At 45.1% G+C, this 17297-nt stretch overlaps 1 protein-coding gene across 2 annotated transcripts in view; it reads right to left on the bottom strand.

The window, feature by feature from the left end:
- The window catches only part of SUSD1 (sushi domain containing 1), a 521732-nt gene that overhangs the window by 219401 nt on the left and 285034 nt on the right, over nucleotides 1–17297 (bottom strand). For both annotated transcript variants that reach the window (XM_069238712.1, XM_069238719.1), the window contains exon 15: nucleotides 11032–11221. In XM_069238712.1, the coding sequence (XP_069094813.1) occupies nucleotides 11032–11221 (190 nt within the window). The remainder of the gene's footprint in view (nucleotides 1–11031; nucleotides 11222–17297) is intronic.

Genomic DNA, 17297 nt, shown 5'->3' with positions numbered 1-17297 from the left:
TGTGCTATCGATCATGGCACCAAGAACTATGATTTTACTCACTGGGGGCCTTAAGTACACATTCATTCTGCAGTCCCACATCCTGAGATTTGCAAAATCGCTGGATTTGCGACTGCAAAACAGCTTTTTGGTATGTATGATACCCATTTAGCCAGTCCGAAAAGCATTTCACGCCCGCAAATTGGTTTACCGACCCTTACTGAGTAACAGGAAGAGCGTGAAAGGGGTGTTCCTTTTTAGTTGCGATTCAGTCTTGTATTTATCTATGGATGTTGCGGTTGCAAACAATTGATCAGTTACCAACTCGTGAATGGTGTCGGCAGCTTTAAGTGGAGTATGCAGCACTGCCAGCTCCATCCGCCCCAAAATGTTTTCACAAGCAGGAACTGTTATTTATAAGCAGAACCAAATTCTTTAGGAGCACAAGGTGCACAGCTATAAATAGTCATAGAACGATTGTGCAAAAATGTTGCAATTGCACCCTGGGGCTGCAAAAAGTGGGTTTGCAATTGTAACAATACAATCCACAATGTAAAGAAAGAAGCGTTTAATTCACAATTGTCATTACAAATTGCAGACACATTAGGAGGCTTATAATTTGCAAAAGACAGAAACTGAATGTGCCATTGTGACTCGTGTGGAAATTTATAAATCCTTTGTAACCTCGCACATTGTGGTAAAGCATTGAGGGGCACATTTACTACTATTTCATGCAACACAGTGCAGCATGGCAACTTGCTGTGCTGCGTTGTGTGATAGGGACAGAGCAGAAATGCTCCACATAAACAAACATATGAAGCATTTCTGACCTTTCATTGCGCTGGCGCACTGTGCGCTGCCTAGCGCCAACACAGGCACCCTTGCAAGGTCACCTACATTATGGGCAGGATTTTTTCGTGCAGGAAGGGACATAGGGTTAGGAAAAAAGATATGTGAAATGCATGACCTACCGACAATTCCAAGTGAAAGTTGATGTACTCAGACAGTTAACCCTGCATTCCCACCTAGAAGTCTTGTGAAAGAGAGTATCAGGTGTAAATGTCCACAGTACCTTGGAGTACTCCAAACATTAGAAGATGTCTGACTTACTTTGTGAAGCTGGATCCTTGACGGTTCAACATGCACATTTCAATCTTCAACAAAAAGGAACCCAGAACTGGTCCTCCATTGTATGTAATTTGGCTGTGCTTATGCTGGTTGTTAGAAATTGAGTCTTTGGTTGGCAGTCAGGTTACCCCCTGTCCAACCAAGGACCCTCACTCTAGTCATGGCAAAAGAGAAACACACCCGGTTAACCCCCACTGATCCCCCTTGGTGGCCAACCTCTGAAAGGTGGCAGGAGAATTTTTCATCCCAAAGGCCATCACTTTAAACTGGTAGTGCCCATCTGGGGTAGAAAATGCTGACGTCTCCTTGGCCCCCTCAGTTGAAGCAATCTGCCAATACCCAGACGTCAAGTCAAAGGTGCTAAGGTATTTGGCAGCTCCCAACCAATCGATGAGCTCACCAGCTCGGGGGATGGTGTGGACGTTATTCTTAGTAACCGCATTGAGACCCTGGTAGTCCACACAGAACTGGAGTTCTGGTGTGGCCCCAGAAGCAGCAGCCTTTGGGACCAAGACCACAGGGCTGGCCTAAGAACTACTAGAAAACTCAATTACCACTAGGGTTAACATCTTTGATACTTCATCTTTGATGATAGCACTGACCTTATCAGTCACCCTGTAACGCTTCTGTTTAATAGGTAGACTGTCCCCAGTGTCCACATCATGTGTACACAAGTATGTGAACCCTGGGATCAAGAAGGAACAGGGAAGCGAACTGACCCAACACCTAGTGACAGTCCCTCTGTTGTTCTGAGGTCAGGGAGGGGGAGAAGTTCACACCCTCCACAAATCCATCCTTCTCTCCAGCAGACAGGAGATCAGGAAGAGGCTCCCTCTCTTCCTCCACGCCGTCATCTGTTGCTAGGAGCATGGACAATTCAGTCCACTCAAAGAGTGGCTTGAGGCAGTTCACATGTAGGACCCTCAAGGGGTTCCCAGGAGTCCGCAAGACCACCACGTAGGTGACTTCGCTCTTGCTCTCCAGCATCTTAACTGGCCAAGTCCACTTGTCCTGAAGCGCTCTATGCTCCACTAGCGTCATCACCCACAGTTTTTCTCCAGGCTGAAACTCGACCAGAGTGGCATTCTGGTCATACCACCGTTTCATGTCTTCCTGATTGCTTCTAGGTTCTCTTGTGCGGGAGCTCTGAAGCAGGCAGTCTGGTTTCTAAAAGCCAGCATGTAACTGAATACATCCTGGGGAGGTTTACTGGGGGCTTTCTCTAAACCCTCCTTCACCAGACTCAAAGGTACCCTGACAGGGTGGCCATACAGTAACTCCAAAGGACAAAATCCAAGCCCTTTTTGAGGAATCTACCTGTACGGGGAACAGAAGGCATGGCAAGAGGACGTCCCACTTACGCCTCATGGGCTCTGACAGGCCCATGTTCATGCCTTTCAAGGTGCGGTTGAACCTTTCAACCAGACCACTGCTTTGGGGGTAGTAAGGAGTGGTGAACTTATAAGTTACCCCACACTCCTGCCACAGAGACTTCATATAAGTAGATATGAAGTTGGTACCCCTATCAGATACCCCTTCCTTGGGGAACCCCATGCGAGTAAAAACCCCATCAATGCCTGTCCCACCGCAGGGGAGGTGATTGATCTCAGTGGAATGGATTCTGGGTACCAAGTGGCATGGTACACCAAGACCAGGATAAACCTGTTGCCCATTGCTGTCTTGGGATCCATAGGTCCACAATGTCAATACCAACCCTTTCAAAGGAGGTGCTAACCACAGAAAAATGTTGGAGGGGGGGCCTTGAACTCCCCACCCCACTCTTGCCACTTGCCTGAGAAGTCTGGCAAGACCTACAATGTGCTTCAGAGTGCCTGCACGTTAGGGGCCAGTAAAAGTGGGTGACAAGTCTGTCAAAGGTCTTGTCTTGCCCCAAATGTCCAGCTAAAGGCACATCATGAGCCAGACCAAATAGGAAGGCTCTGAAGCACTGGGGTACCACCAGCACACGGGCTGACCCAGGCTCAGCAACCTTAGGCTCACTATACAGGTGGCTTTCCTCCTAATGGATCAGGTGAGATCCTTGCTCCTTTCCAGCCGCCTGGTCTGCAGCCTTCTGCCACAAACCCTCCAGAATAGGGCATACTCTCTGTGCCTCACAGAACACCTCCCTGGTGGGCCCCCCTTCCTGCTGCCACTGTGACAGCTCAGTGTCCTCCCCCAGCTCAGCCACCTGTTCCCCTGTAGGCTTTGTGGCTTAAACATTAGGGTCAGCCTCCTCCCGGACCGTGGGAACTTCTGGGGCTGGTTTCCCACGCCCATTGCCCTTCCCCCTTTTGGCGGACCCTTAGGCCACTGTTTCAGGCTCCAGGGGCTTCTGACCACCCTGACGGGCTGCCATTGACCGGGTAGATATGCATACCCACCCAGGCAGACCCAACATCTCCAAGTGGGACCTGTGTTCCACCTCCTTCCAAGTGGAATCCTCTAGGTCATTGCCGAGCAAACAATCCACAGGCATGGATGGACTCACAGCTACTTTCAAGGAACCTGAGACCCCCTCCATTTAAAGGGAACCTGTGCCACTCTGTACAGGTGCTCTGAGCTGTCCACTGCAACACGGGGATCCATCTGCTCTTCAGATACCAGGTGACTCCTCACAGTAGTCACACTGGCTCCTGTGTCTCTCAGAGCCTCCACCCTCTGTCCATTGATGGCCCCCCACTGCCTGGTCTTCTTAGTGTTCTCAGGCACCAGGGTTCTCTGGACAATTTCACTGTCCCCTATGGAGACAAGGGTCATCTCAGCTGGCTCCCACCCACCAGGTACCAACTCCTCCCCAAGTGCTACACTGGCCAAACCCTGTGACTGAGCACCACTGGGTGCCGGTGTACCCTTGGGACATTTGGGGTCCTCCTTCGCATGACCCACCTAGTCACATGCAAAGGACTTGCGGGGGGCCGCTCTACAGGTTTCCCTTTGGAGAACCATGGTTTCTTCTCACCCAGGGGCTGGGAATCCTTACCCTGGGAACTAGGTTGGGGCCCTTTAGAGAACTCCCCTGTTTACCCTTACCCCCCCTTCTTCTGAGAGGGACCTTGCCCACCCATGGCGTGGTCTCCCCCATACCTCTTCTGGACCATGGTGCTCTCCCAATGGTCCGCTTCCTGCGCAAGCTTTCTGGGATCATTCAGCTTACTGTCAATCAGGTGCTGGCACAGCTCTGGAAAACAAAGACTGTACAAGTGCTCCCAAGCAATTAAATTGTAAAGCTCCTCATACATTGTTACCTTACTGCCTTTCACCCAACCATCCAGTGTCCTGCAAAATGACTCTACACACTCCAACCAAGTTTGTGACTCTTTCTTTTTGTAGGACTTAAACCTGTCCTTATACTGCTCAGGGGTCAGACCATTTCTTGTGAGTGGGGTGTCCTTCATTATGGTGTAGGTGAGTCCCTGAGGATCTCCTAAGGACGTTAGAGTGTCCCTCACGTCTACCTCAATGTGCCCCCAATGTGCCTCAGGGACCAGGTTCATTTGGAAAGCAGACTCAGACCCCTTGAACCACAAGTATATGTCATCCCCCCTCTTATAGACCTTCACTAAGTCTTTAGGAATGTGTATCCTTCTCTCAGGCTGCACTGAGGTATTGCTGCCACCATCCCTTCTGGACTGGCTCTTCTGACCCAGCTCCTTCAAGCTGAGCTCATGAGCAAGTAGTAACTTTTTCTCTTCAATGGCCAGTCTCCTCCCTTCCAACTCCGTTTTGAGCCTCTCTAATTTCATCTAGTGATTCCTCTCTGCCTGTCTGTCCTGTAACTCTTCAGGAGTAAGACCATTGGATGACACATTGCTACCTGCACTGGAGACCCTCCCTCCAGGCATAACAGGTCCACCCACTATACCATTTTGTACCCTCTGCACCTCCTCACCATCATTCTCAATCTCCTCCTCTGTGTGCCCCCAGCTTCCTTGGCTGTCACTCAGGCCCTCAGTGTCTTTTGTAGCTCCTCCATTCTGGTGGCGCTCTTAATGGGACAGGCGAGATCCTTACATACCTGTTTCAATTGAGCAGTTGTGTAACTTTCCAGTTTCCCTAATTCAAAAACAGCTGGAGCTGATGCATCTCTAGATTGGGACATGATGGCAAACCAAAAGTGCAAAGTTCCAAGGCAGAAAAAAGAGTTCCCAAAGAGAAGTTCAAGAATCAATAAAAAGATCACCAAAATATGGAAGTAGAAAAACACAAGTCCAAAAAGAGCAAAAGCAAAAACAAATAGTATGTGCTCACGTAATGGTCTGCACTGAAAACAGTAGTGTATACTTAATCACTGTATGTCAAGTACAAATACAAGTCCAATCCTCACCGCTGATCACCAATATTAGAAATGGGGCCTTTGGCTGGCAGTAAGGTTACCCCCTGTCCAAGCAAGGACCCTCACTCTAGTTAGGGCAAAGGAGAAACACACCTGGTTAACCCCCACTCATGTCCTTGATAGCTTGGCACGAGCAGTCAGGCTTAACTCAAAAGCAATGTGTAAAGTATTTGTACCACAACACACAGAAATACAGTGAAAACACTACAAAATGGACACCACACTAGTTTAGAAAAATAGCAAATATTTATCTAAATCAAACAAGACCAAAATTACAAAAATCCAACATACACAAGTTCAAATATGAATTTTCAAAAGAATAAGTCTTACACCATAGAAAACATTGGAAACGATGATTATGCACAAGGTACCAGGTTGGCGTAAAAAATAAAGCCGCACGGGCGAGGGTGTGTGGAAAAGGCAGCGATGCATCGATTTCTTCCTCGAAAGGGTGGCCGTGCATCGTTTCTTCTCCGGTCGGGTGGGTGATGCATCGTTTCTTCTCCCTCGCAAGAAAACGATGCATCAATTTCCGGACGGGGCACCGCAGATCCGCGGATCTGCACAGAGTCGGGTTGACTTTGACACCCAGGGACAGTGCCTGGAAAATCCTGTCACACAGTGTTAGAAAACCGAGCCGCAAGCGGGTGTTGCGCATCGTTTCTCCAGCTGTGATGTGTGGATCTCTCAGCTGCGATGCAGGTGGCGCATCGATTTTAGCTGCAAAGCCAGTGGCGTTTACTGCGCGTTGCAGATGGTGCATCAAACATTTCCCAACACGACATTCTGTGTGTGGATTTTCAGCTCTTATCTGCCAACTTCACCTTTCAAGGGCCCAGGGACTGGATAGGACACCACTTGGCAGGGCAGGAGTCTCAGTGGAGAGTCCAGATGTTAGCAGAGTAAGTCGTTGATGACCCTGAGACTTCAAAACAGGAGACAAGCTCAGTTCAAGCCCTTGGAGATTCTTCTCAAGGAGGAATGCACAACAAAGTCCAGTCTTTGTCACCTTTCACAGGCAGCAGCAGCACTGCAGGATAGCCCAACAAAGCACAGTCAGAGGCAGGGGCATCACTTCTCCTCAGCTTTTCAGCTCTTCTCCTTGGCAGAGGTTCCTCTTGAATCCATAAGTGATCTAATTTTCAGGGGTTTTGGATCCAATACTAATACCCCTTTCTGCCTTTGTCTCTGTTGTTCGCAAGATCCTGCTATGCCCAGGCCAGGCCCCAGACACACACCAGGGTGTTAAAGACTGCATTGTGAGAGGGCAGGCACAAACAATTCAGGTATAAGTGACCACTCCTCCCTCCACTCTAGCATAGTTGGCTCATCAGGATATGCAGGCTACACCCCAGCTCCCTTTGGCTCACTGTCTAGAGGGGATTCACAAACAGCCCAACTGTCAAACTGACCCAGACAGGTAATCCACAAACAGGCAGAGTCTCAGAATGGTTTAAGCAAGAAAATGCCTAAATTTCTAAAAGTGGCATTTTCAAACTAACAATCTAAAAACCAACTTCACTTAAAGATGTATTTTTAATTATGACTTCAGAGACCCCAAACTCCACATTTCTATCTACTCTCAAAGGGAAACTACACTTAAAAGTTATTTGAAGGCATCCCCTATGTTAACCTATGAGAGAGACAGGCCTTGCAACAGTGAAGACTGAATTTAGCAGTATTTCTCTGTTAGGACATGTAACACACATCAGTACATGTCCCACCTTTAACATATGCTGCACCCTGCGTATGGGGCTACCTAGGGCCTACCTTAGGGGTGCCTTACATGTACGAAAATGGAAGGTTTAGGCCTGGCAAGTGGGTACACGTGCTAAGTCGAAATGGCAGTTTAAAACTACACCTACAAACACTGCAGCAGCAGGTCTGAGCCATGTTTACAGGGCTACTCGTGTGGGTGGCACAATCAGTGCTGCAGGCCCACTAGTAGCATTTGATTTATAGGCCCTGGACACCTCTAGTGCACTTTACTAGGGACTTACTAGTAAATCAACTATGCCAATCATGGATAAGCCAATTACGCATACATTTTACCTAGGAGCACTTGCACTTTAGCACTGGTTAGCAGTGGTAAAGTGCAGAGAGTATCAAAAACAGAGTCCAACATACATCTACAACCTGGGAAGCAGAGGCAAAAAAGTTAGGAGAGACCACGCCAAGGATGCCACTGGTGTTATTGATTTGTTGTGGTTATTCTGTAGAGTGATTTGTTTTACACCTGCCTGCTGAGTGCAGGGGCAAAACGAAACTTGAAGGGGCCTCCTGCACAGTACATGGAGGGCCCCCCTCTTCAGACTGACTCAGGAGGTCTCAGGCCAGTGTACTGTGCTGAGGGGGCCCTCCGGAGCTCATGACCCCCTCCCCCAGCGGGGGCTGCACTACAGGCTGACTGGTGCATGTCTTTCCAGAAATCTCACATCTGGGGAGAACTGATAGGGAAAACACCCACGTAAGAGTGTCAGTAATAGAAGATAAGAGACAGTTGATTACAAGACCGTTGTTTCAATGGTTATCACAAAAAGCACAGAAGCAATTCAGTCAATGGTTTCAACATTCAGGATACAATGTTATCAGCACCAGATGGACAGGCTCTCAAAATAACAACAAAACTCTGTGCAAGGGAAATCATGGGAGGAGGGCGCTTTTATCATTGTTTCTTGTAAGCAGTGGCAGAATAGGTATTGCTAAATTGTAATACAAATTCAATCACATGTTGAGAAAAGCTGTGATAACAGTTCAATAATTCCTCTCATTTAGTATTCCAAAACACATTTTGAACTGACTTCCCTGCCTGGATGTGTGCTAACTATATTAGCAAATTGCCAGGTTATAAAAGCTTACATTGTTTTATAGTATTTATTCAAATTAAACCAAACCACAAAACAGTTGATCATTGCTCGCACACTTTGTATCTGGTGACTGGTCATCTACAAAGAATATTGTGGGGGGTACATTTCTAGTCCTTCTGCTTCTTGTCCTGTCATCATTACATCAAACAGCGGTCTGGGAGTATCAATAACCCCTCATTAATTATATGATGTAAAATGTGTAAAAATGATTCACTTTTCAGGGACAATTTGAACATCCACAGAATTTCTTCACAGTTGACTGTTTTCTGGCAGAACGCCATGAGCTACCATGTATTAAATTATGTAACTATGGAATTGTGCTGTATTTCGTACGATAACTTTATTACTCCGTAACAATAAAATTATTTCACCATACACACATACAGCACTGCTCTTTGCCTGACTGGCAACTAGCTCAGGATAAACAGAAAGTGAGGCTGTACATTATGATGATCAGGAAGAGAGTCACTTCGGGCAAGCTGGATTACACCTGCAGCATAGATGGTTACGTTTCAGCCCACTTCCCCTGCTGACAGGTACTGCAGCAGTACTACTATTGTTGCTGGTACGAATTAAATACAAAGAGAAGAGCTCAGAAAAAGAGGGAGGGGTCTTCCCTTGAAGTAGTCACCTCTAGAACAACATGCATGTAGCTGTTATGGAAACAAATGCAAAGAGAAGGGCTTCTTAGAAAGTGACGGGTGGCAGGGTAGGCAGACATTTCAACGAAGATGGGCATTTTGCTGTACTTAAACAAATCCAGAGGTATTGGCTTCAAGAAACAAGTCGTGATCCAGCGATCCAGGAGGGCTAAACAGAGCATGGGCAGCAGGCCTTGCTGCCCTTCCCAAAAAAACATGACGTGTATTTGTAAAACACACACTCACCCTTGGGTTATCTCGGTGATGGAATAATTTATGTTTATTGTTACCCAACTCAATGGTAATCATTTTATCAACGTCAGAAGGATGAAACGCAGAGTGGACCTGCCAGGATTTGAGTGTGTAACCAGGTCAGATACAAATCTCTGCAGTGAATGCAGTAGTCCACTGAGCCACAAGACCAGACAAATAAATTCAAAGAGATGTGTCTTGAGAGCTGATTGCACATTAAAGGCCTCATGATCCACTGCCAGCTACACTTTACAGGAAGACACATTAACAAACACAACTGATGTATGAAGTACCATAATTTTTAAAATGGCGTTAATCTATTTTAAGAGCGTTGTGAACTGATCGACAAACAGTTCACCAGTCGTTTTGAAAGGTAAACATTGGGCAGCCGATTTCTCTTGTAAGAATAAGGCAGTATATGCAAAGAAAAGTTTACCAAACCATCAGTAATCAGTCACGTATCCATGACCTTTGCCATTCTCTTGGAACATAACATTATCTGACTGCCTCGTCACATGACTGGGGGACACTGATCTCAGCACCCGAAAGCTTGTCTTGGAGCCAGCATTGCATGCCATTCTCCATTCGGCTGAAAGTAAATGCAAGAAATGGAGAAGCACAAGCCTAGCTGGGGAGCAACAGAGACGTATGTTTTTGGAGGTGTTGAGCGACGATGCAAGATCCTGTGAACTAAATGCAAACTTATATTATCAAAAACACTACTACATATGCTTAATTTGCATTTGACATATTTACTTTTTTAGCCACAAGGAAATGAAGCGCCTTGCTCAGAACCACATAATTTTCAATCACATGCTGATGCTTATATTCGAGCCACTGCCCCTCAGCCAAGCTAGACCACACCTTCCCCCCATGTGTGTAATAAAATCATAATTTGCACCCAGTATTATAAAGGCCAACTTTCCTCCAAAAAGGTCTTCAAAGATAGAAAAGTGTGTTTTCCTTGATTCTAATCAGGGTTTTGTTCATCATTAATTTTTCGTACAGATCATGATTTGCGGGAGTACCTGTTACGGTACAGATAAGAATACCCATTCTACCGATAATAAGTTATGATGTTTATCATTCATTTCTTAATTCCCTTTACAGCAGTACACCCAGAGATACTACTTACGTAACAATGGTCACAGAGCTCTTATTCTTTGTAGTCTTTGTTAGCTCCTTGTGAAGTGAATTAATAAATTCTTGTATCAGCAGGTGTAGAACCGACCTCTACTCTACTCCGTCAAAGAGCCACTCAACCCTGTTAGTGGCCTTTCCATGTACGCTGGAGACTAGCACACCCCAGCCTGGCATCCCTGCTTGGATCTGAAAGGCCACATCACGCTAATCAAATATCGTCCATCTAGGCATGATCTATAGCTAGCCTGGAGTGAAAATGGTTTTATATATTTGACCAGTTTCCTAAGGATTTGCACTAGATCTTTATTGCAAAAGTTCTGACTGTCAGCAATGCTCCAGTAAGGTATATTATGGTATAGTCTAATAGTGTCCCGCCATTGGTAGAAACTTGCACACAACAATGGTTCATTGCAATGTAACGTGCTTTTGTTCAGTGCATACAAGTATTTACATTGAGCAATGTCTGTAGGTTATTTCTAGAGGCTAAAAACTGTGTTATGTATGTGGCTCAAAACAAGACTATTTAGAACAACTACTAAACAAGCCAGTCTTTTAGCCTGTTCTAGGTCTCAACACATACTGTAGTCTGAATGCAAGAAAGTGGGAGGATGCCAAGGATGTCGGTGACAGTCTCATAATGGGCACCTGGTCTCACAGCACAATAATTCAATAGGACTCTACGTACCAATTGTGGGTATCGTCAATGTCCGCCATAATATGGATCCTTCGGTGGACACTGCAGTAACATTCACAGTGTAGTTGGTGCCTGGGTGCAAGCGCAAACAAATCGTTGAGGACTTTCTCTCAGCAGTGAAGTTAAACGATATTGTGTGTAAAAACTCCTTCTGGTGCCATCGCCTGCCTTCAACGTGAACCTTTTGTAAAAAGAACAAACGCATGAAGTACAGTTTTTCCTTTAATATTTATTTACTGCGAACAAAAGAATACAGGAGGACAATGTGACCATCAAATCTCTAGTGAAACTTAAACAGAGTATCTGATCACAACTTCACAAATGGAGCGTTTAAGGATCCAAAGTTATAAAGAGAGGTGTAACGAACTTGAGGGGGACCCCCCGCAAATTATATGGAGGGGCCCCCCTCTGGCCTCACTCAGGAGCTCTCAGGCCAGGGCGCTGTGCTAAGGGACCCCCCTGGAGCTCGGGAGCCTTTCCACACCATGGGGCTGCAGGGGCCTGTGTTACACCACTGGTTACAAATATCATGGATGAAGATAGATGATAAAAAAAGAAGGCTTTTAGGGCTTATTCCCCATTTCAAATAAGATTTCATAAACTTTTGTACACATTTGTGTCTACTTAAGTGTGACTTATCAGAGTTAGTGTGTCCCAAGCAATCTTATACTTGTTACAAGACTGATACTTCAGTCAGAGATGTGGAAGCAAGCTTTTCCAAGACTGTCACAAGGGGAGGGCAGACATGGCTCTTTCCCCCGACCCCAAGCTTTTTAGGGCCTGAATTATCTTGTTAGAATATATTTTAAATAGTAACACAGAAGATCTGACCTGTTCCTTCTTGATAGGGCTAAAGCAGTGTTAGGTATAGTGAACGAGCCTATCAGTAAAGAGCACAAAGGTCCACGGCCGCTTTTCTCGCATCCTCGGTACTCTGAGGAAACTGAAAACCATCCACAGAACACCCAGGACAGAGCAAGCAGAACGGTGAGGCTCATATTCAAAATACACACATTCTTGTCATCGTGCTTAGTCTTGTGAATGACAATAATAATAAAAATAAAATAAGTACACAACAAGCAGTAACACCATTAGACAGTGCCAATTATTCCCTACTGAACCCACAGAGAGGCCCCGCAAAACCTATGGACCACGGGCCCATAAAATGTCTGCCACACTTGGAATTACCTAGCAATCACTTGCTTTATTTTTTTGTTGTAAAACATCGGACAGAGGTATCATAATAACTTTGCAAAATCAAAGGCACAAAACTGTTACATTTTCTACAAATTAAAATATATATAAAAAGTAGTTGTCCACGGTGTTCTGGAATGGTATACACTGGCAACACCGCTGCAATCTCTGCTTACCAATCGAATAAGACCTAGCCACATCATATGGGTGGCACTCAGTGAAAAAATAAAAGTAGAGAAGGGAGGGACCCTCTCCAAAGAGCCACACCCTTCTCGTCTTCGGTTAACAGCTTTTTAATTAAAAAAAAACCTTCTGGTCCACCAAGTCTGTATGAAGCCTTCTATGTACAGCTACTGAAGTGTCCTGGAGATGTCCACCATTAAAGAAACTGCTTACTCCATGCCAGTGGCTGCTGGTGGTGGGCGTTCATCAGTGGGGACCAGAGCTTATTTTTCATCATCCTACTTGGACGCAGAGGAAGTGAGAGGAAGGACGGGAAAAACTAGGAAGAAAGAGGAAGACAAAGATGGGAACACAGTGAGAAAGGGAGGAAGCAGGGCCGAAAACGAGCTTAAAAGAGTGAGTTAAAGTCAGGACGTGCAGGGTGGTGGAAGAAAGAAACCGTAGGTTGAATCCACAGTAGGCACACTTAGTAATCAGTAAGCGCATCATTCTGCTGCACTAGGCAGGCGTCTTAGCATCTGCAGTTGTAATTCACAAATTAAGCACTGAGATCTTCACACTTTCCCTTCGCTCCCATCCAAAAACAGTGCTCCCAACTCTCTAGCCCTTCTCTGACGGGTTCTCAGAGAGCACAGCCAGAGCAGCCTGCAATTCATTTGTGACATAGCAACAGTGGTTAACAAGTTCTGTTACCCACCCTCGCTGGCAGTGAATTACTTGATTTTGAATGCAGGCATTCACACTGACGCCTCCCAATGAGAGCCATGCATATCGCATGCAGTCTTCGGTTTCCCCATGCATGATGAAGATGATTGTGGAAGTGCTGCCCACTTCTGGGCATTTCCTGTACTATATGAAAATGGTTTGTGAGGACTTTCTGAGACAAGCTGTTATTACAATGATTTTCAAGGGGTATGACCAATGTAATGATGTCACAAGAGTTTGTTTGTGACGTGAAAAAATCTTCCTGGTGTGCCTCATTCATGTACTAGTTACCCCTAAATCTAAGGCCCATATTTATACTTTTTGACTCAAACCAGTGCCGGCGCTGGTTTGCGTCAAAACTTTTACCGCCGGCTAACACCACTCCCACGCGCTGTGCGGGCGCCTTATTTAAGGAATGACGTTAGCTGGCAGCGCCGGCGTAGGGAAAAATGGGGGTTGTGCGTCAAAAAATGCTGCAAGTCAGGTTTGAGGCAAAAATCATGCCTCAAACCGGACTTTGACATTTTTTGCCGCACAACCCCATTGAAATGACTCCTGTCTTAGCAAAGACAGGAGTCACGCCCCCTTGCCCAATGGCCATGCCCAGGCCCAGGGGACTTATGTTCCCTGGGCATGGTCATTGGACACAGTGGCATGTAGGGGAGCCCAAATTAGGCCCCCCATGCCACTTTAAAAAAATTAAAAAAATACTTACCTGTACTTCCTGGGATGGGTCACCCCCATTCATGGGTGTCCTCCGGGGGTGGGCGAGGGTGGCAGGGGGTGTCCCTTGGGGCAGGGAAGGGCACCTCTGGACTCCTTCCATGGTCAGAGACCATGGAAGTGAGCCCACAGGTCCCTTAATGCCTGCCCTCACTCAGGCATTAAAAAACGGCGCACATCAGGCTATGCACCAGTTTTTAAGGCCCACCCCCTCCTGTGTGTCAAAATGACGCAGGAGTATAAATAAGGCGCACAGGCCTTAAAGTCATTTTTTGGACGGGAACGCATACCTTGCATGTCATTAACGCAAGGCGGTTTTCCGCATCCAAAAAATGACGCACACAGAGGTTTTTTGACGTCCACGGGGTAGTGCGTCAATGTATAAATATGGGGAAAGGTTTGCGCAGAATATGCGTCAAAACCTTTGACGCACATTCGGCGCAAACAGAGTATAAATATGCCCCTAAGTCTCTAAGGAGAGGTCAACAGCAGCTGGCGGTGTTGAGTGGTACAACTAGAATTGTAGAGGTTCAGAAGGATTCTAAGATGGGTGCCCCCTTTTAAGTCAATGAAAATGTTTCCAGGACTTGTCACACCCATTAAATGAGGATATGAGACACAAGGTACAGAGCAGTAGCACTCATCTGCAGCCCCCCCGCCCACCTTCCATTCCTGAGATCTAAGACCTTTCCCGCTATTGATGAGGGCATTGCCAGTACTGTTGGAGGATCGCTGATGTTAGGAGTATCATCAGCACCAGCCCTTTGCATGCCGGGGCTATCCATGAATGCAACGAGACCTAAGGGCTCATGTTTGGAAGGGACTGCATTAAAGTATTTGGCGACTGTCCCACATCTCTACTATTAACCCTGCAGAACAGATTTGAGATTATTCCATAATGACCTGAGCTGTTCAGTGGCTGAGATGTTCTAGAGGTTACATTTGATGGGACAGAGGGACTGTGACTGCGTGTTTGTGAGAGAGTGCGAAATAGAGAGGAAGGGTCTTAAATCAAATTGTGTGACAAAGGAGAGTGATGCATATAGAGTGAGTGATACAACTTGTGAGAAAGAGAAGTCTTTATATGAGACGGGGTGTACATGAAAGAAAGGTGAACAGCTTCTGAAGATGAGTGTGTATATGCAAGGGAGCATAAATGTGTAATACGTTGTTTGATAAAGATCCTGGGTGAAGCTGAAAAGGGGCGATCACACAAAAAACTGATTGTGGATATTTAGGTATAATTTCCAGAGCTATTTGCGTGCATAGGGTTTAACTCACATTCACCCATAAAAATTTTTGTGGCACATGTGCCATTCATAAAACATGCTTTAGACCTACCTGTAAAAACTGTTTCTTACACATACATTTCGATGTGAATACATCTTCTATTGGTGTTTGGAGTGCTTGTTGAATTGCAGGAAACACAAACATGAGCATATTTACTAACATTTGCAATAAGATTTACTCCTCTCATTGGCAGTTTTAAATCTGGGGTGGAAATGAGCTGATAGCATGACTAAAACTGGTGGGAGTTTATGGTGAAGAGATTTCTCCATATGGCAAAAATATTTTCTTGTGGAGAAAAACAAATTGTAATTGCACTCATGTTACATGTTTTCACGTGTATAAATGGGCATTAGCTAAAAGTTTTCTGAGTACTGTTAGACATCTATGACTTTTCACAGCATTTTATGAGACATCTTGGAAACTTTTGTTAATTCTCAAACTTTGTAAATCTACACCCAAACATATGAGTAAACAAACATCCTGATCGAGATGGCCCATCCTGAAAACACCTATTCTCCCTTTGTCTCAATGTCTGGGAGAACTACACAAACGCTAATTGCCAGCTACACCTAGTCATGTGACCCAGGAGACAGGTTTTAGGCACCAAATGGTTAGGAAAGAAAAAAATGCCAACTTTCTAAAAGTGACTTTTTCAGAATTGTGACTTAAAATCCAACTTTACCATTGAAAAGGATTTAAAATTACAGTTCTTCAGAGACCAAACTCGGTCTTCCTACTTAGTCCCAATTTATTACTTAATACATGTATTAACGTAACTCAATGTTATCCCTTGGGCGAGGTAAGCAAATTGAAGGGTTTTTCACTACATGTAAAACTCAAATGTACATGTCCCACTTTTAAATACATGGCACCCTGCGCTGCGGGCTACGTAGGGTATTCCTTGAGGAGATTTAAATGCATTAAAAAGGAAGGTTTAGGCCTGGCAAAAGGTTTATTTGCCACGTCGAAATGAAAGCAAAGTTTAAACTGCGCACACAGGCTGCAATGGCGGGCTTGAGACATATTTAAAAGGCTACATATGTGGCTAGCACAATAAGTGCTGCAGGACAACCAGAAGCATTTAATTTACAGGCTCTGGACATAGGCAGTACCATTTTAGTAGGGATTTAAAAGTAAATTAAAGTTGCCAATTTTGAGTAAGCCACTGTTATCTTGTTTTAAGGATGGAACACCAACACTTTAGCATTACTTAGCTGTTAACAGTGGAAAAGTGTGGAGAGTCGTAAGGTCAGCAAAAACAATGTCAGCAAAAACGAGAGGATTAAAGGCAAAATGTTGGGGGAAACCCCACCAAAAATGACAGCTCCAACAAACTAGAAGTAAGAAAGTAATCTCATTGTCAGGGTGGTGGCACAATTACCTATTTAGATAGAGGACAAATCTGTTATCTGCATGTAAAGATTATTTTCATTTTGCTATCTAAACAAATATATCCTTTGCTTCCCTCCCTCTTCCTCTCTCTCATCCCAAACCTCTTTTGACTCCTAAGAACTCCCAAACATCTAGCCAAACCCATACCCCTCCTTTTTTAGTCATGCCACCCAACCAACAAGCACACAACCACTACCTACAAAAACATACCACTTCCCTTTCCAAATCCATTCCTATCATTTTACCCCTACTCCAAAATCCCCTTCCTTTTCAAATCCATTCCTATTATTCTATCCTAACTCCAAACTCTGCTAAATATACATAAAATCAAGAGCACTAATCTAGCACAACTAATGCATAAAAAAAGTAAAATACAATTTGTATTAACCTACTAACTACTTATCTTGAGTTCCAGTGTAGCATACTACTTACCAAAAAACACAATTTACAGTTTACAATAAAGAGATTGCACCTGCTGTGCTGTACAAGACATCTTATAAATGAAGACCTCTAACACTGTTATCAATTTATAGCTGATATCCTATCGACCCTCATGCCATGTGCACGCAACAGCCAGGCACTAAAGTAGAAGGTGGAGTGGCATGTATTAGGGACAGAAAGCAGGGTGGTGGGTATCACGTGGTAACAGATAGCAGCGATGTGTTAGATTACTAACTGATGCACAAGACAGAGGCCTATCCTCTAGACCTCTGAAGAAATTGGTTGGCATGAACAGGGATGTTTATAAGAAATCTAAACTATTCTCTTTA

Source organism: Pleurodeles waltl, chromosome 1_2 (assembly GCF_031143425.1).
Source record: "Pleurodeles waltl isolate 20211129_DDA chromosome 1_2, aPleWal1.hap1.20221129, whole genome shotgun sequence".
Lineage (NCBI taxonomy): Eukaryota > Metazoa > Chordata > Amphibia > Caudata > Salamandridae > Pleurodeles > Pleurodeles waltl.
Note: the sequence above shows the minus strand (reverse complement) of the source record. Positions and strands in the feature narration are given on the sequence as shown.